This window comes from Poecile atricapillus, chromosome 2, assembly GCF_030490865.1.
Source record: "Poecile atricapillus isolate bPoeAtr1 chromosome 2, bPoeAtr1.hap1, whole genome shotgun sequence".
In the NCBI taxonomy this organism is placed as follows: domain Eukaryota; kingdom Metazoa; phylum Chordata; class Aves; order Passeriformes; family Paridae; genus Poecile; species Poecile atricapillus.
The window spans coordinates 139,617,778-139,642,263 of NC_081250.1; the positions used below are offsets into that span (position 1 = coordinate 139,617,778).

Here is a 24,486-nt window from a genome sequence, read left to right on the forward strand (position 1 = left end):
CTGGGAAAAAGCTCTCAAGAAGAGGGCATTAGAGCAGCAAAGACGACAACACATTGTGGAAAAAACATGCATTACTGCTGTAGCTGAAAAATGCCTGAGATACAATCAAATTGGCTCACAAGATCCAGGGAAATGTTTGCACAGCTGACATGTGGGAGGCAACATGTGGATCTCTGATGGCATAAGCCCAATTGTTTGCATTTATATGTACGAATGTGCGCCCTGTCCCCATGAATTTCAGACAGAGTATGTGTTCTGAGAGCTGAGGGAAGGAAGTTCCCAGTTTATCATATTCATATTAGAGTACCTGTGGTAAAAAAGACTGCAGAATTTAAGTGCAGCCCCCCACTGCCTTTTTCTAATCTCTCACATGAAAGCCATGCACAGGTTGGGTTCTCACTCACAGTCTGCTGCTGCCAATAATATGGCAAAACACAGCCAGCACCGGTGCAAGATTTCCCATTAGTGCTGAAGCAAATGTCTGAGGTCAGGCTGTGACAGGGGTGAGGCTGGAGGGCTTCTCCTCCCCTCCAGGGACTGCAGCTGTCGATTGAACTAATAAACTGAATAAAGCAGAAATAACAACCTGCAGTCCTTCCCACTGAAATGAAGATTTCAATAACCTGTGCTGCAAATGGCAATAATAAGCAGCCTCTTCTGTTTAAAACCATTAGGAGAGAACATGTCAGGGGAAGAAATCAGTCCTTAGAGTGACTGCTTAGATTAAAAGGCTTGTGCAGAGCTGGAGTGAGGGAGGTTTACTTTCCTCCCAAGCCAAGCATGTAGAAAGGCAAACAGGGCTGTTTCCAGGCAAATCAGACTGTTTAATGACCTTGCTTCTCTTTTTCAGTGCATCCATGCGAGCTCCTTTGTGCACATCACTGTGTGCTCTGCTGTGCTGGACCCTGTGCCTGTGCCTGGGAGAGCACGCACCCTCTGCATGACCAGGGAGCAGATCCAGCATCAAACATGGAAGGAAAAAAAACAAAAACAGGGAGGGAGGCCCAAAATCTCCAATCTGACGTGCTCAGCAAGTTACTGGTTGGCATGGTAGTGACGCCACCAGTACGAGGAAAGAAGCTTTCTATTGCAGTTTCTCTCGGGTTTGTGGGGAAGATTATTAAAACATTTTCATTTTAAAATATTTGGCAGAGACTTCTGCATAAGTCAAGAGGACATTTCTGCCCATATCGCTTCAGACAGACAAAGGAGAGTTTAAAGGGAAAAACCAAGCAAAACCCCATTGACTTTCTTCATGGCTACTGAAAAGGGTCTTGAAAGAGCTTGTCTTGTGAGCGAGAGGGACACCAAGAAGTACTCCTTGGCCCTAGACAGGTAACACAACTCTTTGTTTTCTTCACTGACATTTTTGTGTCAGAGCAATAAGAGATCACCAATCTGCCAACCAGCTGCAGGAGTCAAGGTCTGGAGGGTTTCACTGTGTATACATTTTACTACCTTCAAAACGTGTTGTTCAGTTTTTTCCTTCCCAAACTTTGTCATTGGATATTTGAAGCATTTACTAATAGCAGTCTGATGTGTTTGTGGTGAACTGAACCAATCTACCGTTGAAGCAAGTGTCTCTTGCTTTGTGTTTCATAAGCTTAGTAGATTTTTTGTAGGATGCGAAATCTCATGGATTATGCTGCAATTTTAGGCTGAATTATAACTGTGCTATTGACACCATGTTTGACTCAAGGCTCCTTCATGCTTGAATGTCTAAATTATCCATTTGGTTTGAAAGAAAGGCAATGCTTTATTCTTGTGGATAGTCTGTTGGGCTTAGAGTTAATGTACCTCTTGTGTGCCAGAGGTCCTGTGAGTAAATGCTTTCTTGAGTGAGGAAAGATCCTCTGAAAACAAAATACTGTAGATGGGGTTAAAAAACTGAGTATAAATGTCTATCACAAAATAGTTTTGCCATTTAGCTTTTTTCATTCTTCCTCTTGACTCAGACTAGCAAGTATTTTTAAAAGAAAATAGCTGCTCAGTTACAGTTTAGCACCTCTTGACATTTCCATTATCTCATAGGTTTTCAGGTTATTTATTGCTTGGCTCTCTTGAAACATATGGGACAGAAACTTGGCGTAAACACTGTCAGTTCAAATGGAAATCTGTCTCTTCATGTTCTTATACTGGGGTCAGTGCCATTGTATTTTAGGCATTTGAAAGCCTAAATAATAATATTTAAATATTATTACATGGTTCCATAAATATGGATGGCACTGTCCACAATTACTTCTGTGCTAATATTTATATTTCAGAAAGATCCCATATGATTCTGCCATTCATTTTAGTTATTGAAGACACAGTGGTTTTTTTGAAAGTTTGCAATTTTCTGGGCACAGCTTCAGTGCTTTTGGTCCTTTGGCCCCTGGCAATCTCTGGACACAAAGGACAACTCTGGGCAAACCCATTACGTGGTCCCCTGAGACAGGGACAATTGTTAGGCTACCTTTTGAGGAAGCATGTTTTTTCCCTGGATCACCGGTAATGGGGAATATCCCTGGTAAGCAGAAGGGTAGGATGCACACTGGGGCAAGAATCCCTGGCAGCTGATCCTCCCATCTGAGAGCTGACACACCTTCTGCTGTCAATTTTTTCTGATAATTATTTCTTAATTTAGGATTGAAATTAGTTGGGGTGAATTGCTGCAGCAATTGCAATTGTTGGGCTGATGCTGCAGTTACATGCAACAGCCCCTGAGCTGCAGGCCTGGTCCCAGGAGGGCTCTACAGTGGTGGTCCCGAGGTGGCTGAAGGATGGAGGTGGTAGTACAGCTCTCCAAAATGAAGACTTGTCATCCAGCCATGTGGCTTTTCTGCTGCGTCTCCATTTTGCTTTTTCTGGCAGATGAAATTTGATTAGCTGCACAATTTAATTACTCTGTTCCAGAAATAACCAGAAATGAGGGCTGTGAGACAGAGTCTCCCTCCTGTTGTAAAGAGCTGGTAACACAGGGGAAGCCCTTGCCCTCCTTCCCATTGCACCCAGCAGCTTGGGATGCCAGCCCATGAGCCACAGCCAGCCCATGGGGGATGCAGGGCAGCTGCCTGAAGGCAATAGTAGCAATAGGGTCATTTTAGCCTTTGGCATATATTACCACATTTTTCTGTCCCCCATGTGTAGCTTTAATGAGCAGCTCTAATGCTTTCAGCAGATTTTTTTTGCACACAGATTTGCCTATTTCCTTGCCAACCCCCAGCCTCTTTCTTATTAATAAATGCCATCATTACAATACACAGGGAACAAAACTAGTTTTATCTTGACCCTGTGAATAAGAAGCCTGAAAGCTGACCCCTTTCCCTGCACTTAGGGTTGTGGAGGAGGGTGTTTTCCACATGCCAGACCTGTCTGTAGTCACTAGAGGGCTTGGGTGCATTAAGGCTTCCCATGTCAAACTTGAAATGCTTAAAAGGGGGTGGGCTTCAACTAAGACCTTTGAAAGTCAGATCACCTGTAGGTTTATAGTACAATTCACATTGGGAAGGACCTTAAGAATGTCTCTGGTCCAACCAAGAGATTGAACAATGCTCCAGTCTAGTCTTGAAAAAAATCTCTCAGGATAGAAACCCCACAACCTTTCTGGACAATCTGCTTCAATAGGGAATTAACTTCACAATTGGTTTTTTTTCCCCTTATATTCAATTGAAACTTGTTTCAATTTATGACCAATGACCTCATCCTTCCTCTGTGCAGAGTAATAAAGCTCCATCTTCTCAATAGTCTCCTCAAGAATATTGGCAGGTTGCATCTAGGTGCTCACAATAAGTCCAGTCCCCACAGAAGTGCTCCAGCCTTTAATCATCCAGGTCACCCTCTGCTGAAATTGCACTAATTTACTGATCCTTCCTGCGCTAAGGACCGCAAATTTGGACACAATATTGTAGATGTGGTGTCACAAATCTGTCTGTCCCAAGTGCAAAGCTTTATATTTGTTCTTGTGAAATTAGTCCTGAAATGACAGTTTCTGTTGAGCTCTTCCTCCAGACTCCTCATGGCAGCCTTGCACCTCCAGGTTGGCATCATCTGCCAACATGATCAGGGTGCCCTACACCTCCACCACCAGGTAACAGAGGAAGGCATTACACAGGATGGGTCTCAAGACAGGACACCACTGCCCACCAGACTTGTGGAAGGTTATGAACCTTAATGGTTACAGGATCTGAAGCTGAGCACTCAGAACCTCCTGATTCATGCAAAATGTGTTGTTCGTAAGTCATACATCACCTGTCTTTAAATTAGGTCTGAACTAGGTCCCTAAGATAGTTTTGCATGGTCTTCTCACAATCAATGGTGGTATTAAAAGGAAATAAGTCCTTCTATTACTAATTATTTATATTCTATCTTTTTTCTATTTTTTTATCACTTATATATTGATGTAAATAACCCTTTCTCACAGTCTAAGTAATGGCTTGACCAAATTCCTCAAGTTTCCATGAATGAAGACAGGCCAGAGTATTTAATTTTTTGCTGGCAAGAGATCACTGTAATATTGACCAGAAATATTCAATATCCCACTTCACAAATCAGTGGACTTGCATCTGATTATGCCAGCTCTGCTATGAGCTAGATTTTGGGTTGATCCAGCATGGATTTCTTATTATGTTCTTCATCTGTCTTTATAGTGGGATTTTGAATATCATCACACAGTGAAACTCAAGATTTTAAGCCTCAAAGTTTTTGTCTTTATTTTGTCTCTGAGACAAGACACAAGGTGGGGAAAAACCCAGGGATGGGCAATGCTGAAAGCAGGAAAGTTGTGTGAAAAATGTTTGTCTTCAAGCAAAAGTTTTTAACACAGGGCATTTACCTGTCGATATTCCTGTAGGAATGTCTATAGGCTTTAGTCTCCTAATTGGTTCCTGTCTGCCAGGCTCATACCAGCAGGCAAAAAGTTTGAAGTGAACATGGGAGATGATTTCTTCAGGTAAAGAGTGATTTTCTATAGCAAGCACATAAGGAATATTTTCTTCTTTTTCTCCCTTCCTGCAGGGGATTTGAAAACTCCTATGAGATCAAAGAGTCCTCATCAAATAATGGCTTTCCACCACTCCTTATCCTGTACAGAATCAATGCTCAGGAAGATGATAGTGTTTCTTGTGATTTCTGGACTGTTTTAGTGGAGGGCCCTGTGGTTGTCTCCTTTGTACTGGCTTGCCAGCTGGCCCAGCAGCACACAGTATTTTACCAGACTCAGCAAATCTAATCCCATTGCCTTTGCTCCCCTGCAGGTGACACTAGGACCCTGCAGAAAGGACTGTGTCTGCCTAGTACTGGCCATATGCCATCTCCATTATGTCCAATTTAGTTTTGCCCTCTTCATCTCAGAAAGAAAATTAGAACCAAGGTAATAAGTGATATGAAACAGAAATTAAATAGCTAGGGCATCAGCTCAGAAAATTGATGGTTCAGAGGTATAACAATGATACATAAAATCATGAATGATGTGAGGCAGGTAAACAGGGAATAGTCACTCACTATTTCTAACAGTATAAGAACTAATTAAAATAGCAGGCAGACAGCTCCAGAGTGACAAAAGGCATATTAGTTTTACACACATCCTAATTAAATTATGGAACTCAATACTTTCAAGTCAGCTGGGTTTGTGGAATAGAGATCTGTGAAGAGATGTTGGACAGGAGCTCTGGTTCAGAACTGGGGAGCAGTAACTCTCTGGGAATGTTCCTCTTTGGTACTTTGACCTTATGTATTCCTTCATGCTCATGACAGAATTTGGATACTTGGCTACATGCACCTCGGTCTGTCTCCAGGCAGCTATTGTTGTAGTGTTATGTAGAAGGAAAACACTTGACAATACATTTATGCATGCAGGGCCAGGCCCTTCAAAATGAGCCCAAATAAGATAAGTAAGGCATGAATTCCTATCTACTAGACATCTAAATGTATGCAAATATATAAATAATTGCTTTATTTTGTGCCTACAGTAAAGAAAAGGAGAAACTGGAGAGCCAGGTTATTAGCAGGGTCTTAAATACCTTGAAAATATTCAAGATTGGTACATCACTTGAAATCAGAATGGTTTCTGATTTCTGGCCAGTATAAGGGAGGTGACTATGGCTTTGATAAATTTTTCTCTGAAGGCACTTTCATTATCCTTTCAGGCACCAGAAAATTACTATTTTCCCTCATGAAGGAGATGATCTCCTGTGGAAAGTGCAGTGATTCCACATTTTCCTCTTTTGACTGGGGAACTCATAATGGTCTAGGAGGATAGCAATTATTCCCATAAGCCTGCAGATCAAGGCACCCAGCAGATCAAGTGAAAATAAACAGAAAGGAAGTTGTAATAAAAAGCTATTGCTAATGATTTGTGTGAAATCTGCAATATGTATTAATATTTTCTGCTTCCCCCTTCCAGGCATGACTCAGTAGGAGCCTTTCAGTGACATTCCCCTGACTATCTTTTTTACAAAGAAAAGAGAATTTGAAATGAAGAAAAGATTACTTTTTAATCTGTGACTCTGCAATATGCTGGCACAGAGACCTGATGCTCAAAGGCTACATCTTCCTCTAAAACACTATGAAGGGATTTCTGGTCTAACAGAGCTGATCTTTGCACCTTAAGCTTTTGATTCACACTTTTATAAAACTGCCTCTTAGATTCTAAGTTTCTTTTAATTAGTGGAAGGCAGCTTTTGAAAAATAATGGTTACGTACAGGAGCTGGCAGGATATTTCCCAGCTCAACAGGCCAGATGCTGTTCTGCAAGTTCAAAAGGAACAGTGAATGCTCGCCACCTCTGGCAACTGGGGCACTTTTATTTAGGTACCCTTTAGACAGAAAAATGTGACATTTGTGGGTTTATGCTGTCTGTGTTTGCTTTTGCATCTGTCCTGCAAGATCTGTGGACAGTGCTTTCCTGCCTCTCAGTGATGCCCTCAGGCTTTGTTAGTTGACAGTGAGACTGAAAGACGAAAAACAAAAGAGAGTGAGATCACAGAGTGCCCTATTTTGTTAATAGCAAGGAAAGGACTTGGTGGCTCAGAATATGCAGCAGTGATTTTGGCATTCCTGCCTGAGAGGCTGTTGAGCTGATCGTGACTCATGTCATTAAGATGATTTTAATGTTCAATGCCAGCTGATGAAAATTGAGGAAATTAATTTTACATGCAAACTATACAAAAGCATTGGAAGTTAACTCCAGAGAGAGATCATGAGAAAGAAAATCTTGCTTGCCCTGATCTCCAGGGGAGAGTGAGAGAACTACAGCATTTTATTCAGCCATCTGGAAGGAATTAATTTGTGGTACCTTCTGTGTCTAATTCATGAGTAAAATATGTACAAAAATGACACAGTGCACATGAGGAACCCAATAAATGCAAAACTAAAGGACTGGAGAAGGACTGGCTGGGGGGGACCCCAGCTGTCAGATGGAGAGCCCATTCCCTAGACAGTCCAATTCCTATTTATTTGTTGTTGTGAGGAAAATAAAGGAAAATGCTGACAAAAGGGCTAAGAAAACTCACTGTCTCCAAGCATCAGGCATTACATCTGACCAGTTGCTCCTTCACACAAGCTCCTCACATAGAGGGGGAATCAGTCACCTCCACTGAGCAAACAGAGTCCACATGCTAACCTGGCTGGGAAACAGGCTGACTCAGGGGAATGTCACAGCCTTGGAACATCTCAACAATATTTACAGAACCAAATCCACATTGATTATCTACAGTTGCAGGGCTTGGCTGCCAAGGTGGGTCAGCTCTTCTTTTGCCAGTACCTCTATGATGTTGATGAACATAAAAGGCCAAGGCATCAGCTCTGCAGGTGCCTTTGCCTCTTGCCCACCAGTGTGGGGCATCTGGCAGGACTTCAAACCTGCTGAGCAGCTGCAGCCCCCTCAGGCTGCCTGAAAAAAGCAGCTGGAAAAGGCTTGTGATTTCAGTACAGTTTTTTTTCTGGACATTGACTACTGCAGGTTGGCAGCCACAGCCTGATTTCTTTCCAGTGAGATTTTAGGCATCTTGATACTTCTATAAACAGTGCAGAAACACTACAGAAAGTCACCAGAATTCATGTTACTTCCTGGAGCACAGGTTCCTTCACTCATCTGAAGAAATAATTCTTCCTAGTCCCAGAGGAAAGTTTGAAGTCAAAATGAGGAAAAGCCACTGTTATTACTGGGACAACTAAACCCAGTGCCACACCCTGCCCCCAGGCCAATTTCAGACTTGGAAAAAAAACCAGTGGAGTTTGCTGTGTGTCTGGGGAGCCCCTGCACACACAGACCTCCAGTGCCTGCAACACGTGGTTATAGGGATGGTGTGTATGTGCATCTTTGGCAGAATTCATCCTCTGGTGCCACAGTCTCAGTGCACTCATCACACCAGGAGTAGCTCTGGCAACAAGTGCTGTATTGGGAGAGACAGAATGCTTTTAAGTCCCTCTAGGAGGGGGTTTAGAGGGGCTTTTTGCCATTTGGGCACTTTTCTGTGGAGAGATAAGCGAACATCCTTCTTCAGCAAACTACCTTGGGACCTCCCAGTGGGAATCTCTTGGTTGCTCTGCTGAGAGCACCAGATGTTGTGGTCATCCAGGAGCTTCCACAGCTGCTGTGCAGTGAGCTTGGCCCACCCCATATTTCCTGTGCAGGAACCCTGAGAGGCAGAACACTGAGGTTTTGTGGCAGAGCAGACTTGGCTGAGAAATCACTTTGTGATGGAGCAACGCTCAAGGAGCCACTTCCACTGGACTTCTCACCTTACCACGAAGTCAGTGGCACAAAGGGTTTTCTGCATGTACTATGGGTTATATGTACTATGGAGATTTGATTTCTCTGACCTTTGAGATAGCCAATATTTTCTATGTTCAGGCTCTCCTGGAATACTGGTAGATTTTTTCCATATGTGGAAATTTGAGAAAAAATAGTTCTGTGTGCAAAGAGAGAAGAGAAATATCTTTAGTTGATTATATTTAAGAAAAAGAAGTTTGGGGTGTTTTTTTTGACTAGTCTTCCTGACAAAGCTGTTGGGAATAAAATCCTGAATTTTTTAGTAGAATTTTCTCCATGTTATGCTGAACTTGGTAGCTATTTGCATGAGGTACAATTTTTTCAAAGTCATGTGGTGTGCATGAGATATACAGCCTAAGAAAGCCACCCGTGCTTCATAAACTGCTAAATGATGTAGGAGAGCCCAAAGAGCTGGGAACCACAGCCAGAACACTCATTTCATGTACAGCTCCCTCCCACAGAGCCTTGCTTGTGCGAGCGAGCCTCTTCTATGACCTGCTCTGCTGTTCCCAATGCTGCTTTTATCCTTTGAAAGCATTAATTACATCATTTCCAGGGCTGTAGGGCTAGACGCCTGAATAGCCAGGGTTTTTATTTTTTAACCTTCTATTTCTTTCTATCCCAAAGGATCAGCTGGCTTCAGAAGAATTCAAATGAAGAGAGGCAGCAGCAGGAAGCAGGAGCTGCAGGAGCTAATCCAGCATATCACTGTCACAGCTACTCACAGGCGTATGAGAACAGAGAGAGGGAGCAGCACCAAGCCAGGAGGAAGCTCTGTGTAGCATCAGTAATCGGCACCTTCTTCATGATTGCTGAGATAACAGGGGAGTATGTGTGTTCAAAAAGAGCCCAGTCTGGTGCCCAGCACAGCCACATTCTTGCCTTCAGTGTGCACTCTGACTGTAGGGACTATGCTGACAGGGACAAAATAACTCTTCTTTGTCCCTGGTCATTAAAAGAATTGGGGAGAGGAGAGGTTTTAAGTGAAATTATAAAAATATTTTCATATATTTTCATATTTTCATTCAAGGATTGCATCTGGGTAGGAATACAGAGATCATGGTCTGAATGTTCTTCCAGGTCTTTAAGCTTGACTGATACATGTCTTAGCATCACAAAATTTCTAATAAATTGGGTTACATTATTTTTATAAGATTAAAAGATTTTACATATTTATCCAGACCAATGAGACCTCAGCACTGATGGAGGCTGCTAGCAGCAAGATCTGAAAATAAATGCAAGAGTCTTTTCAAAATCCAGGGAAATCCAGGGCCAGATATGCCATCTGTTTTTCTACAGTTAAGTCAATGTATTTATATCAGGGCACGTTTATATTTTAAATTGGCCTGCTGGTGTGTCTCTGGGTCAATGGAAGGTTATTTCCCTTTCTAATTATCTTTTGCGTCTCGACCCACCATACAATACCCAATATAAGTATTTGGCTAGCTCATAAAGCATTTGCTTTAATTTTTTTCTCACTGCTCTGCTCTCTCCATGGTTTCTGTGATATTTATATCCACCTGATAGTTCCTGGCTCTTTAATTTGCCCTTCTCTGCAGTGAGCTGAGGTAAGGAAAGACATGAGGAATCCCACAGACTTTTGCCATATGTGCTCCAGCCAATGTAACAAAAATCAGCCAGGAAGGCCTCTGAAATCCATATTTTCCCAGCTCAGACATCTCTGGAGCCCCATGAAAATGAGACAGAAAGGCTTTGTCTTTCCCGCAGCTGAGAAGTGGAGGAGACATTGAAAGAGTTGCTGCACTTCTGCTTTCTCCTCTGACTGCCAAACCCAGCAGGGACTTCTCCACCTCTTCCCTCCCACGTGCTCCCTCTGCACGAAGCCCTGTTGTTTGTAGGTCACATGCATTTCCCCCACGAAAACTGGTGCATGCTGCTAATCCCCATGCAGTAATCTCCAGTGCCAGAAGTAATGCATTAGTAGCAAAACCATATAATCAGTAGGCTTAAGTTTGGTGAGTGTGGCTGTGCTAGAGGATAATTGGAAGGACAGATGATATGTTAACTAAATGTTTCGTTTTGCTTAATGAATCATGCAGCTTTTTTGCAGTGACAGCTTAAGTAACAGGCTTGAAGAACGTTTTGCTTCAGACCATTAAACTTTGACAAACCAGTTATTAACTGCAGTTACAGACAGCTCTCTGTGGAGATTTTTGTAATTATGAACCATACATTTAATTTTTTTAGTCATTAGGCAAGACTGCTGTGCCTGATGATTGACCACTGAGTGACTGACAATTTCTACTGCTTGTGGTCTATAAAGCTATAAACATCCCTTATAGGGAATGGTAAGTCTTAAAGGCCACTTGTTGGGAGTATTGATAAAAAGCTGTAAAAGTCTGTGACTGTGAAACTTATTTTACTTCTGAAGATAAAGAATATCTTCCCCTCCCCTCCTTGCCCTCTAAGGCATTATGCCCCTTCCTTGGGTATTATTCTGCTAAACAGAAGAAGGAAAGCTGCATCACTCCTAGAGGGGTTGAAAACTTGTGCTTCTTTGAATGCCTAGATCTTTCCATTATATTTTTTCTCAAACTATCTGTACTGGCCATTACTGCTTTCCCAAATGGGGCACTGCTGGTTGAGCCTGATACACCACCACCTCTCCTTGAAAGATAATTATCTCCTGTTCTTCTAAGGAGGTCCATCACAATCTCCATAGATCTGAAGGTATCAGTCAGACCAATATTACCCCATGTGAAGCTCAGATATGAAAGTGCTTTCCAATGATTTTTGGTGGCTAAGGACCAAGTGTGGATTTCAAAGCGCTTCCACTTGGACAGTAGAAAGACTGCATGTGGTCTCATGTCAGAACAGAACATAAAAACTTTATCAGTGAGACTAGTTGCTAAGTTAAGCAGACTGAGATCTCTGAAACTCACCCAAGGCATTAGTTATGCCAGCAATACATAAAATAATAACTTGCAAACATTTTTCAAAGACAGCAGGCTAGCAGCAAGCCTTTGAGATGCTGTCCAATACAATGTGGAAATAGAGTATATAAAATGCAATAGGGTTTTGCCCACAGCTTGTGACCCACATATTTGTTTGCTGAATGACACCTGATGCCTGGGGTATTAACATCTGGGCACTGACAGGCAAGCCTTCTTTCTCCTGCTAAGCAGACCCACCTCCCTCTAGAGTTACCCTGAAAACAGTGAAAGTCTAAGAGATGTGCCATGACCAAAGAATGTCTGTACATTTACACTTTATGAAAGACCATTATGAATTTTTCATTTTACCACAAGGAATGAGATGTCCCCAGATTCTGCAGCCATTCTTTCTCCCTTTTGGGAAGTAACTTTCTGTGCTGAAAAACTTACGGTGTTAGGTATTCTAATCTAAAATATGCATACAGGAAGAAATTAAAGAGAAAGTCCATTCTGCTTGCATGAAGATGCTCGAACTATAAGGAAATAAGAGATATATCTATATGTCCTTTTGGCAGTGGTGTGCTGCCAAAGATTTGAATGAGGCATTTTATGATGGTTTTCAGGATTCATTAATTTTCATATGAGTTGTGGTCAGGAGAAATGAGTGAGCTGAAATTTATTAAATGACTGAAGAATGAAAATGCATTGCCAAATGCAGAAACTAGGTGTTTTGGCTCTATTATTTCATGTCTACTTTTCTACATTTGCACTTTGATGAAAAGATTCCCTTGCTGTAATGTGTTAGAAGGACAGTGTCCTGCCTGGGATCCTTGTCTTCTCCTGCTGCCAACAGGAGATGGGGCAGTTTAAAGCAAACTTTTAATTTATTTGGATTTGCCTTTAGCCCTGAGACATAGTCTCATGAAGAATTTGGCAAAATAATGATATTTGGCTTGCTGAGTAAAAGAAATGTGAATTAAAATAACCCAAAATATTTTTAATTTGGTGGGTTATTTTCCTTCAGAATCCACATAAATCCAAACCCCCAGAGAGTAAAATTATATTCAGCCACATTTTTTGAGCTCTAGCAGGAAAATTAAGTCATGCATTACAGATTTAAAATGATAGATTAGTCCTGAGAACAGAACATTTTTGCTATGCCCTCACTAAAATGGTTGATTGCTTATTGCACTTCTTCCACTGGGATCTTTCCATGTATTCCTGTTTTAGTGTTGCCTGTGACAAATAAATAGTCATATTTTCCTGTAACAGATAGGAAATTAATCCCATAAGCTAGGTCTCTGAACTGTTGTACATACAGAAAAATACCAGTATTCTGTGAAAAGATAGTAGGAGGATACTGAAAATGTGATTCCTAATATGGCTTTTCACAAAAAAATCTGATATTAAAATAGTTAAACAGTACAATAGTAATGTAACTACAGAACTAATGTATCACAACTCTTATTGTTCCTAGGTCTCTCTCTAGCAAAAAATTTGGCTTATGCATTTCTATTAATTCATACCTTTCACTGCATGAATGAGGTACAAAATGAAATTATCTTTGAAGAGGTTTGGGTCTTGTGTATGATGAATGAAAATTGAGTGTTCCCTTTGATTCTCAGCAAAACAGGTCTTGAGTTCAATCTGGTTGGCTCAAACCTCTGACCAGAGCAGTGATCCAGATGTGTGTTTCACACAGGTGGGCAGATCGCCGGGAGCCTGGCAGTGGTCAGTGATGCTGCACACATCCTGGTGGATCTGACAAGCTTCCTCATCAGCCTCTTCTCACTGTGGCTCACCTCCAAACCTCCCACCAAACAGTTAACTTTTGGGTGGCACCGAGCAGGTAGCAAACATGTCGTACTATGAACGTGGAATGGAAAAGGGAAGTTTTAGCCAGGGAGTGGAGAACATGCTGATGTCCAACACAAGTCTGCAAGCATTTAGAGACAGTGCACTAATGCTCCCACAGCTCTCAGGACACGAAACAGAGTAAGACAGTGAATTTCAAAGAAGTAAAGAGTCAGCTCTTATATAAAAGCACATCTTTCAATTTATTATTTACCATAGTTTTGAGCTGGTTCTAACTGGTTGAAATAACAGTAACTTGTCTCAGTACTTTGAGTATGTGGAGGACTGAGCTTTCAACCTGTTATGAAACAAATTTCTATAAAAAAACAATAACCAAAAAAATTAGGGTTTGCTTCATTTCCAAAGCAAATTATTAAATAATTTTTAAAAGTCCACAATGTTACATTTGTAGAAAAGTAACATCCTTTAATATTTTCCCTTTTCTAGATTCTCTCCTTTCATATCTCTTTATCACTGTTTGTTTTTATCAGTGCAAACAGGTTTTTAAAGTACTCTGTCCTCAACATAAAACAATCATTTTACAGATGATACGTAATACCAAAAGCCTGACAATCAAACACAAGTGTTTTTATGAAAGACAAGACACTAGCAAAATACTAACCATGAGTATAATTTTCTGGGAGTTCAGTAAATCCAAGATTTAGACACCTAAATATCAATGCCTACATGCACATGAACACCTTTAATCATGGGGTCCAAGTCTCTGATATATTCAACAGAAATCTTGACTCCGTTCAGCCTCCTGAGTCCAGTGTTAACATCCCTAGGATGTCAGAGGCTTCTGCATGGGAATAGCAGCTGTTGCACAAGACCTATAGGAGACTGCACAAGGTGCCAAGCACAAAATCAGGGCATGTCAAATGTGACCAGACACTCATAGCTAAGAAACCAGTAGTGTTTCCAGTCAGCCAGTGAAGAAGGGGGAACTGCGTCAATCACCATTAATTTGATGTCCACTGTCCACAAAGGGAGCTTAGACACTTAGGTAATGCCTACAGGTAGGCAATTTATTTGTCTCTGCAAAAGTAAGCTTCAACATGAAGTAAGCTTCATGATGGATGCCTCAGGGCTCAGTTTTTTGCTTATATGTAAATGATTTGTACCATTTGAAATCAAGTTGCCTGGAAGCCTGTGGGTCAGTGATATACCTTGTGTCAAGCCACACATGGAGGTGTCAGTGTACCTCCAATGACTCTAAACACCTGTGCACCAGAACCAAGAACTCAGATGATAAATGCTTCAAGGATGTTCAGGAGTAAAGTGCAGAAACAGCTTCTGACTCAGTTGTCTATAGGCCAAGGTTGGCTGCAGCTGCAGAGTACCAGGGAAGACAAATGCCATACTCATCCTGTCTTTCTGTAGTTCCTTAAGTGTATTCTACCAGCTCTGCTGGAAACAGGCTGCTGGGTGAGTGGGAGGCTCAGTATGGCTCAAGCATGGTTGGCATTATGTAGACAACACACAGCTGAATTTTGAAGCCTTAGTAAACTACTACTTAACATCAGTTGATCTACCATTACTTGTAATGTTTATTATCTCTTATCCTGGGGGGGGGGGGGGGGGGGGGAGGGGGGAAGTGAAAGAGAGACCTCTCATGCTGATGCAGGCAGGTTCAGCCACTTCATGTAACTTCATCCTTAGTCTGAACTAGATTGTTTTTATTTTGTCATTGCAATGCAGAACTTCAAAACCAATCCTTTATTGCCCTTTTTTTATCCTGGTAGAAGAAAAAAAAGAGCCTTGCATCAAATGTTAGAAGCTATTTAATTGCACTCCATGATTGTAATCTTGTTTCGTGCTTATTTTCCCAGCTATATTCTCAGTTTAATATGCAGGTGGGTACCTTAATAGAGTAGCTGAGGGCAGTCAGGTGGCAAAGTCACTCTTCACTGACTACCAAGGTCTTGCAGGTGCAGCCCTCCATGACACTGGAAGATGTTCCTTGACTGCTTCTCTCAGACTGATAGAAATTGTCATGAAAAGGTTCTGTATGGCAGCACTCAGGTTTAGCCATCTGAATGCCTCCTGCCCTCCATGCCAAAGCAGTGCAGCTACTTTCACAAACACAGAAACACAACATTGAATAAGATTAATAGTGTGAGCCAAACTGTTTTCAGGTACAAAAAACACTCTTGCACCTTAATTTTCCTCAGCTGTACTGAGAGGTTGCCACACAATCCTACACTATTGCTTTCTGTGCTCTGTTAGGGCTAGTGTTTCTGAAACAAAGTAACTGAGAACATCTCCAGAGAAGTATTTAGTGCTGGTGAACTGATCTGTAAGCTTAAGTAAACTTTTGCCAAGATATTCCACTGAAAATTAATATATAAAGATGACCACTAACATGTTCTCTTATGGAAGATATATGTAAATCTACACAGGTGGATATCTGTGTTCACAAGGGCTCTTGGCTGCTTTCACACCAATGATAGCACAGCCATCAACACCTTCAGCTGGGCCAAGTTTGCAGGGGTTCAGCCTGCAACTTCCGAAAAGTTGTATGATTTATGTTTGCTTCTATCTACTTTTATGTAAAACTAGATTCCCCTGTCAGTGCACTTTGATTTGTTACTTTCCAGTTTTAGGCAAAACCAGTTATTTGATAAGCTTTTGCAGTCTGCAGAAGGGGGGGATCCCCTTAAAATTACACACAAAATCATAAGGTGTTTTAATGGATTGTCAGTGGAGGTCTGTGCAAATGCTTTCTGCCTGTCTACTGCCTCTCACTTTACTGTGAGCTTGAGTTTTCTTTGGTGTTGTCTTGGTTGTGCTCATTTACCTATTCAAGTCACATGGCAATTACTAGTCCCATATCCTATTAAAAGCATGCTGCACGTTCATATGCACTTCCCTGGACCTCTCCTATAACAGTGCAATAAAAGGTGTCCTTGGGGGTTGGATTTATTTGAGCCCAACTCAAAGCCAATAGAGACAAAATTAAATTTTGCTACCCCAGGGAAAAAATAACTTCTTTAGTTCTCATCAGAGCTGGTGGCACAAAAATTACTTTGTGGCATTGGCCGAATGAGTTCCAGCGTAAGTTTTGCTGACAGGACCTCGTTGGGAGCTGCTACTGTCATTCTGAAGTGTGAAGTGGTGAGAGGTGTGCAGAAACAGGGGAGGCCAATGGAGGGGGATTGTGTTTGACAGTGGATTTGGGTGAGCTGTGCCTCTCTCCTTCCTTCAAACCTCTGCTCCTGTGATGAAGATAACTTTGTTGGGAGACCAGGAGGGCTGGTCTTCATGGGTTTCACACTACAGTCTGGGCCACTCCTGGCAAACTCCTTTTGCTCCTCCCAGAACTCCCCAAATGATCTTTTCCATCTCTCCAATTTCTTAGAATGTTGCATGAACTCAGCACTGGAAAGGGGACAAAAGTAGGAACAGGTAGAACAGGCTTAGGCCACCACATGTACAAGGCTACACTGGACAGTCATTGGATTTACTATGATCAGAAAGGAGGTTGGCCCATTCTTTGTGAGCTTTAAGACTGCCAGCATACAAGAATCAGCTCTCCTGGCTATAAAGTTTATAAACCTGGAGCTATTATCATCAACCTCTTAACATTTTTTGCATTCCTCTTCTGACTGTTAAAATCAGATTTTTTTCATTCCTAGAAATTCTGGGAGCTTTGATGTCTATGATAATAGTTTGGATGGTGACTGGTGTGTTGATATATTTGGCTTGCATGAGGCTGCTACACCCAGATTATGATATTGATGCTACAGTGATGCTCATTACCTCTGTTTGTGCTGTGCTCACCAACATCCTGTAAGTTATTTTATTCTCCTTTCATATGACATTTGAACCTTGAACCTGCTGCTGAAATTCAATAAAAAAACCCACAAACAGAGAGACAATGGCCTCAAAAATATTAAGTGTTTATGAGTTCCACAAGGATATGGAAGGGGGTCAAAAAGAAAGTTCCTGCTTCTCATTGAAAGTTGCAGTTGCTCTCCTCTTTTCTGTTAGTTGCCACACTGGGAAGTCAAATTATGAATCTACAAACCCTAGGAAAAGATTATTCATCATCTCACTTTTTATTAGATGTCAGAATATTCAAGAACTCTATAGAAAATGAGGCCTCATTAATTACCCCATTCACAGTCTTTCTTGATTATGCAAATCACTGAAAACCTAGGAATTGTCTGCTCAGCCACTCTGCATTTCAACTTAATGTGTCAGGTTTTACTGTTCAGCATGCAGAAGTGACAGGGGTGGTGATGTGAATGAACTCACTGCTTTCAGAGATGCAGTATATCCTCTGATATTTGCAGTTTTACATCTCTTGCAGACTAAGCCTGATTCTGCACCAGACTGGCCACGGGCACAGCCATGGGGCAGGAGCCAGGGAACACGCGTCACTCCCCCTGGAAAAGCCAGCTCTGAGCAATGCCAGCCTGCGGGCAGCCTTTGTGCATACCATTGGAGATCTATTCCAGAGTATTAGTGTGCTAATTAGTGCACTTATCATCTTCTTTAAGGTTGGTTTTATTAGTTCATATGCCTGCCTTGCAATCAAGGGTAAGTGCTATTTTCACAGTGTTGTGACACTAGGCACTATGTAAATATTTCCTCTGTCTTAATCATACACACTGTAATTGTATCAAGGATAATTATTCTTGGGAACTGAAATAACTGTTGAAAATGTAACTCTTGCTGCTTGGTGTTGCAAGGGGATATTTTGGTGTCTCTCCCTTTCTGTAGCACCTTCACTCCCTATGTTGAGGCTCCCTAACTGGCAAAGGAGGCCAGCACGCATTCTGTACTAGATGGAACGAGTTTATTGGAATGGAATTTATTATTCTTTCATGCTAACTAATTAAAAATGACAATAACTGACAATAATGAAATTAACAAAGTGGTGTGTTCATGTTTTTCTAGCCACAGTACAAAATAGCCGACCCAATCTGCACATTTGTGTTTTCCATCTTTGTTTTGGCAACTACCATCACAATTTTAAGGGATATTTTAACTGTGTTAATGGAAGGTAGGACCTGATTCCAGAATCAATACACTCATGTTTTGATTTTTTTCCCTGTTGCTTTCTCCATAATGCTTATATATACTGAAAAAAGTGTAATAGCACATTTCTGCATCAGTTTCTGGTATTCTCATGATTCTGATCATACTTTAAAGTTACTTTTAATTTTAATCAAAATTGTTTTCTACCATTACATTGTTTACACATATGGCAGCTTTTGTAAAAATCTGTGTGCTGGTGTTTTACTGATGAGTTCTGAGTTGCTTTAGTTTGCCATACGTGTAGCATTTCTTTCTATCACCCCTTTGGCATATGAGATGCCTACTCACCTTGTTCATTGTGTATTTCCTTTACCCATGTGAAATACAAGCCTTTGCCAAGAAAAAATGCTTTGACTGTGCTTTGAACTGTGTCTGTGAAATAGACTGGGTGCAAGAGACAGAAGTTTAAAAGATTTTTACTTACATGAGTCCAGAAAAGCAAGATGTTGTAGCTTTCCAGTTGCATTCCAGTGCATGGGAATAGACAATTCTCAGCACAGCAGCAGCAAGAGCCAGGCTTAGCAATATTTAATCCTGTCAGCTATGGGACTGAATATTTCATTTGCAAGGCCAAACGACTTGAGCATTCATAGATGCGTGTTTTTGCCTTCCTCACACTGAATAATATAATGCAACCTCTTTCTTAGCTGTGAAGATATGAGGATTAAAGGGAAAAGTAGCTTTAACAGTGCAGGTTTTGAATGGATAGTCAGTATGACTGCCTGCATGACTGCTTCTTCATTCTTTCACTTGCACCCACTGCTGTTTCAAGAAATAAAATATCTGATACTGTTAGAGTAGTTTCATTCCAGGGCTGGTTTGTTTTCAGTGGTTGTGAGATAGAGATACTTCCATGTAGAAGTGTAACTAGACAAGAGAGCAGCAACTGACTGTATTTTGGCTGCCAAAATATCAGATCTCTTGGTTACTGGAAAAAAAAAAAAAGTCAAACTATCAGGAAGGGGGAGCAACCCCTGACACTGAGGGGTTTCTCAAAGCAGTGACTCCCAGCTTCTGTAAGCATGCCAAAGTCAGCAGTGCTCTGTTCACCTCTGCACCAAGACCACTGTCCTCCTGGGGAACTCTCTGTGGAGTCTCCTCTCTCCTAAGTAGAATATTCTGCCCAGAATTTTCTGAAAAGAAATTGGATGCTGGAGCTGCTGTTTCAGTTTAGTGATCCAGGTGGAACATGATGAGTTCATGCTGTTCACGTAGACATAGAGATACACTCACAAAAGATGGTGCAAAACTACAACATGATCTGGCTAAACAGCTCACTACCCTATGTGAACTGGACATTCAGACTGCCCCCTAAAACATGCATGAGTCTCAACTTTCCATGGAGAAATTTAAAACAAGGGATAGAATTATGTAGCACAGTGAATGCTGAAATAGATGGGCTTTCCAAAGCATTGTATACTTTTATAAAAATGGTGCGTCTAAGTGAATAAAGGTTCATGATTAATTTTCCTCTATTGATCATAATTCTTATCCCTTAAAAACATTGTTTTTCCATCAATTTCTCCTTTACAGGAACATCAAAAGGATTTGCTTATGATGCTGTAAAAGCAAGAATTTTAGCAGTTGAAAAAGTGGAGTCTGTTCACAACCTTCATCTTTGGTCTCTGACAATGAATCAAACTGCTCTCTCTGCTCACATTGCCACAGGTCAGTAAATTTCTGGAAGCAGGGAGTAACTATTCAGCTGCTGTCTAGTAAAGGTCAGTTTTTCTTGATTCAGATTAAACTGACTGTAAATCTGTTGCTTGTTTAAAAAAAAGTAATAATTTTGTTGGAAAAACAAAATCAACAATAATAAAAAATAAAGCTCTCAGATCCTCCTCCCAGAAATTTTGTCTAAACAAGAGGACCTCTATTTAGCCCAGAATCTGAAAACTGCAGAGGCTGTGGGACAACTAAGTAAATAACAAGATATTTAAAATAAGAATTAGACTCAAACTGGATTTTTATAACAATTTTGTCAAAGTTCAAAACTGTTGATCTCTACAAAAAGAAAAAAAAGAAAAAAGAAAAGCTAACAGGGCCAATATGCATTCCTGATGTATCTCCAGCAGTAAAACAATTTTTAAAAATAAATGGAGTTTAGAGGTAGCTCCAGCTCATCTTTTAAAATTTGATTGTAAATTGTAGTTCTTATCCCAGTTGAAAAGCTGTCCACTACTCCGGTCAATTTTCTTATGTCTGTCAGCTTTTTATGTATTAAGACAAAAAAATGCCAGCTGTGTTTGGCTAGAGGTCAAGTCCTCCACAGAGTCCCCACTTTCCAAAAACAAGGGGTCTATCAGCCACCCAAATCACTTGGTACTGCTGCTACTCCCTGACTGGATGAACCAATCTTTTTTAAGTATTTCTGCTTTCCTCCAGTCTTCTGCCAAACTGAATTTCCATGGTGATTACTTTTAGCTTAACTCTGTCCAAAATTGCGTATTCCAACCACATTTGAATGAGCAAAGTGTTGCTGACATGAAAGTTCCTAAAAGGAGGATATAAAAAGGACAAGAAACATTTTTCAAGCAAACTCCTTGTTAAAAGTTTCTATCCTACAGTTTACAATATCTATATTAGATATCAATGTCTATATTGGAAGTATGCAGTACTTCCTTTAAGTATTATCAAAATGTTTGTGTTTTTATTATTTTCTGCTTGCTATCTGTAGCAGACACAACAGACAGCCAGAAGATTTTGAGAGACGTTACCCAAGCCCTGTTTGAGCACTACAGCTTCCACTCCATCACCATCCAGATTGAATCAGGAGAGGATCAGAAAGCAGACTGTGTCTTCTGCCAAGAGCCTGGGGATTAAAGGGAGCAGTGTGCTATGCCAAGTAACCATTACCCCTCTTACAGGTCAATGGAGACTATATGTGCTGGTTGAATGTAATTGATTAACAACAAATGGTAATTAACTGACATAACAAGCCCTGCCATTGCAAGAGAGCATGGGCTTTTCTTTGTTGGTATCATCTACCATGAGAGAACATTTATTAAATCCAGCCATCAGCCAGATTGCCTGTCCATCAGCTGTTTCTTTCAATTACAAGAAAAATATCTAAATTATTCTCGACTAGACCAGCAGATTGGCAACATTTAGAGTGCCTGTCTGTAATTACAGGTAACAAAAAACTAATCAACCTTCAAATTATTGACAGACAAATTATTGTAGGTGTAATGAAATGTGAGTTTGGTGTTAGCAAACTCAACACTCACTCAGGATGAAAAAGAAAATTTAAATTACTGCAAGAGTTGAAGAAATCTGGGGAAGAAAGTGATGGTGCTTTCCTCGCCTTTCGGCAGACACTCCTCTTTCTGCTTATTAAGGGAATAGATATGTACCATGGATGAGAATGAATCACAAGAGAGTTCATCCCATTCATATTTGGCAAACAGCTCTTTGTTTTTTTAGCTAGCCCTGTTTATGTTTTCAGCTAGCCTTCAGGCCAACTCTTTTCTGCCAGGCATGAGCAGTGTTCTGAACTATCAACACATAACTTGAATAGTGCTGCACCATGATAAGTTATGAGAGACAATTTGAGGTGGATCTCTGTGTCCCTTTCAAAAGGTACCATTGAGTCATGACAATAAAACAGACCAGGTGCTCTCAGATAACGAGAAAATAATTAGGGCAAGGAAAGACTGGGACCCATTGTGAACATCCTGTCTGGTGTCACAGATCAGAGCGGCCTGTGGGGTGTTACCCAGTGACACTACTTCGCTGAAGTTATATCAGATAATTAAAAAAAGCCTTTGGCATATCACAGAGCCATTCATTGTAAAGGGAAGTGACTTGCCTCTCCTTCAGGTAACTAATTCCCACATTTTCTAACAGGATGTGAGTCATGGTTTCCCCAATTGAGTGTTTCCACCGCTCACTCCTACATTTCCCCTCCTCTTCCCCTGTGGTGGACTGGAGAGAATTGGAGGCACAGAAGGTAAAGGTTATAGGCTGGGATAAGAATAATTTTCTGGAAAGAGCTGTGAAGTAGGAAAATGAGCAGTAGCAATACCAATGACAGAATATACAAGAGGTGAATGATTCTCATGTGAGTGCTCACCCATGCCAATCCCCCACCCTGCTGCCACACTACTCCAAAGCAACCTTTTCCCCATCCCTGAAATGACAGGAGTGGTATAGAATAACTTCCAGGTCCTGGCCATGTCCCCTCCTGGCTACTGCAAAAATTAACCCTGTCCTGGCCAGAATCAGGACAAAGTGTTAAATCCTCCTGTTTTACATACCCGACAATGCTTACAGCAGAACTGAGAACAAAGACTCAGGTCTTTCTTCAATCCCTCTATTTTTGTCTAACCAACTGAATTAAGCTCTCACCTCTTGGCAAAAGCAAGGGTTGCACTTCAAAATGCATGCTCCAGTGCTCCAAAAAATAACTTCAGTTCTGCCCCTGGCCATAACAGTGCTTACCATGCAGAACTAGACATAATGTTTTCCCACTCCACAGTTCTCTCTCCAACAGCTGTAGGGCTCACTTTGCTAACAGGTTTGTTAGAACAAAATTAATTATTTGATACCAAGTGGTACTGACTTTCCATACTGATATTTGGAAGGATCATTGTGTTATTAAGGTATAAATGGGCCTTGCTTTTTAGGAAATTCAGTTTTATTAGCAATAGGTTCACATTAGCTTTCTCCTTTATCATTCTAAGGAGATTAGATTTTTTTATTGGAGCTTTTGACTACAGATAATACATAACTATGTGATGATGGATTGATGTATTAAACTGGCATTTGTTACCTGGTAGGGGGAACAAGAAATTATTCTGCTTAGAGGAAGATCTTACTCAGGTAAACCTCCCACTGAAATCAGATGAGGTATTAAAACAAAACACCCGCTAGGAATTTCATGAGCATCTCATTATTTACTGGCTTGAAAGAGCTGAGGCCATAGCAGTGATATTCAGTACAGTGATAAAGACAATTCTTGCCCTTCACGGCTGAAACTCCAGAAGATAAGACACAAATAAATCAAAGCACAGTAAGAAATTCTAAATGATGAAGTTAACTTGTATTTCAGCCAGTTTCTCTGCTGGTGTTATTTAGCATAGTTGCCTCCTTCCCAAGGCAACTCAGCTGTGGTTGACAGGTAACCTGAGTATTCTTTTCATTACTTGGAGAGGACAAATTAATAGTATGGCCTTCATATAAAAGAAAATGTCTTTCCAAGTGTTTGGAATAAAATGAGGACATAGACCTGAGTATAATAGAGAATTCTGAGGAAGAATTTTATGGTCAAGGACACTGTAAAAGATAATATTTGGGTGACAGAAACATTCATATAGGACATAGATTCAGTTCCAAGATTAAGGTTGAGGTAGGGAAAAAGACCAGAATTTTAAGAGCAAGAGTGGATTTTGGAAAGGATTTAAGCAGGCAAGTGATATGGTCCACTAAGAAAGTTATGCTGAGTAGTAGAGCTGTGAAAAATCTGGATGGAAGCAACAAAAGAGGGGCTGGAAAAAAGACATTTTGGCAGTCAGCACCAGGACTGCTGAGGCTATCAGGCAAATTAATTGAAAGGGAAAGTGGGAAAGTGTTTTGTTATATTTTGGAAAAAGGAACAGTAAAATATAAGTATTTAAGGAAAGGAGTTCATACAAAATAATGATCTGTAGTGAAAGAGAGTGGGAGGAAAGTTGTTAAGAAGTTTTAAGAAGGAGGTGGGGCAGCAGCTTCCATCCACAGTAGCGTAACCTGGGTATGTGAGTAGTAAAGGTCAGGGCAGGGTTGGGGAGGCAAAGAAGTCTGGGTTTTTTAGCAGCAGTAAATGTATTCCAAGCAAAAAAAACCTCATATCTTTAGCTAAGGCTAGAGACCTAAGGGAATTTTACCTAAATATGATAGATGGAAGATTAATTTAGAGAAAATATTTACTTGTAGTTATAAATATTGCTATAAGGAGCTGAA

At 40.8% G+C, this 24,486-nt stretch overlaps 1 protein-coding gene across 1 annotated transcript; it reads left to right on the forward strand.

The window, feature by feature from the left end:
* The first annotated feature begins 1,073 nt into the window (after window positions 1-1,073).
* On the forward strand, window positions 1,074-21,631 carry SLC30A8 (solute carrier family 30 member 8). The gene is made up of 8 exons (XM_058833701.1): window positions 1,074-1,335; window positions 9,380-9,584; window positions 13,357-13,495; window positions 17,139-17,292; window positions 17,816-18,005; window positions 18,406-18,511; window positions 20,080-20,214; window positions 21,224-21,631. The coding sequence occupies exons 1-8, from the start codon at window positions 1,256-1,258 to the stop codon at window positions 21,367-21,369; spliced, it is 1,155 nt and encodes a 384-aa protein (XP_058689684.1). The 5' UTR covers window positions 1,074-1,255; the 3' UTR covers window positions 21,370-21,631.
* Window positions 21,632-24,486: the final 2,855 nt, after the last annotated feature.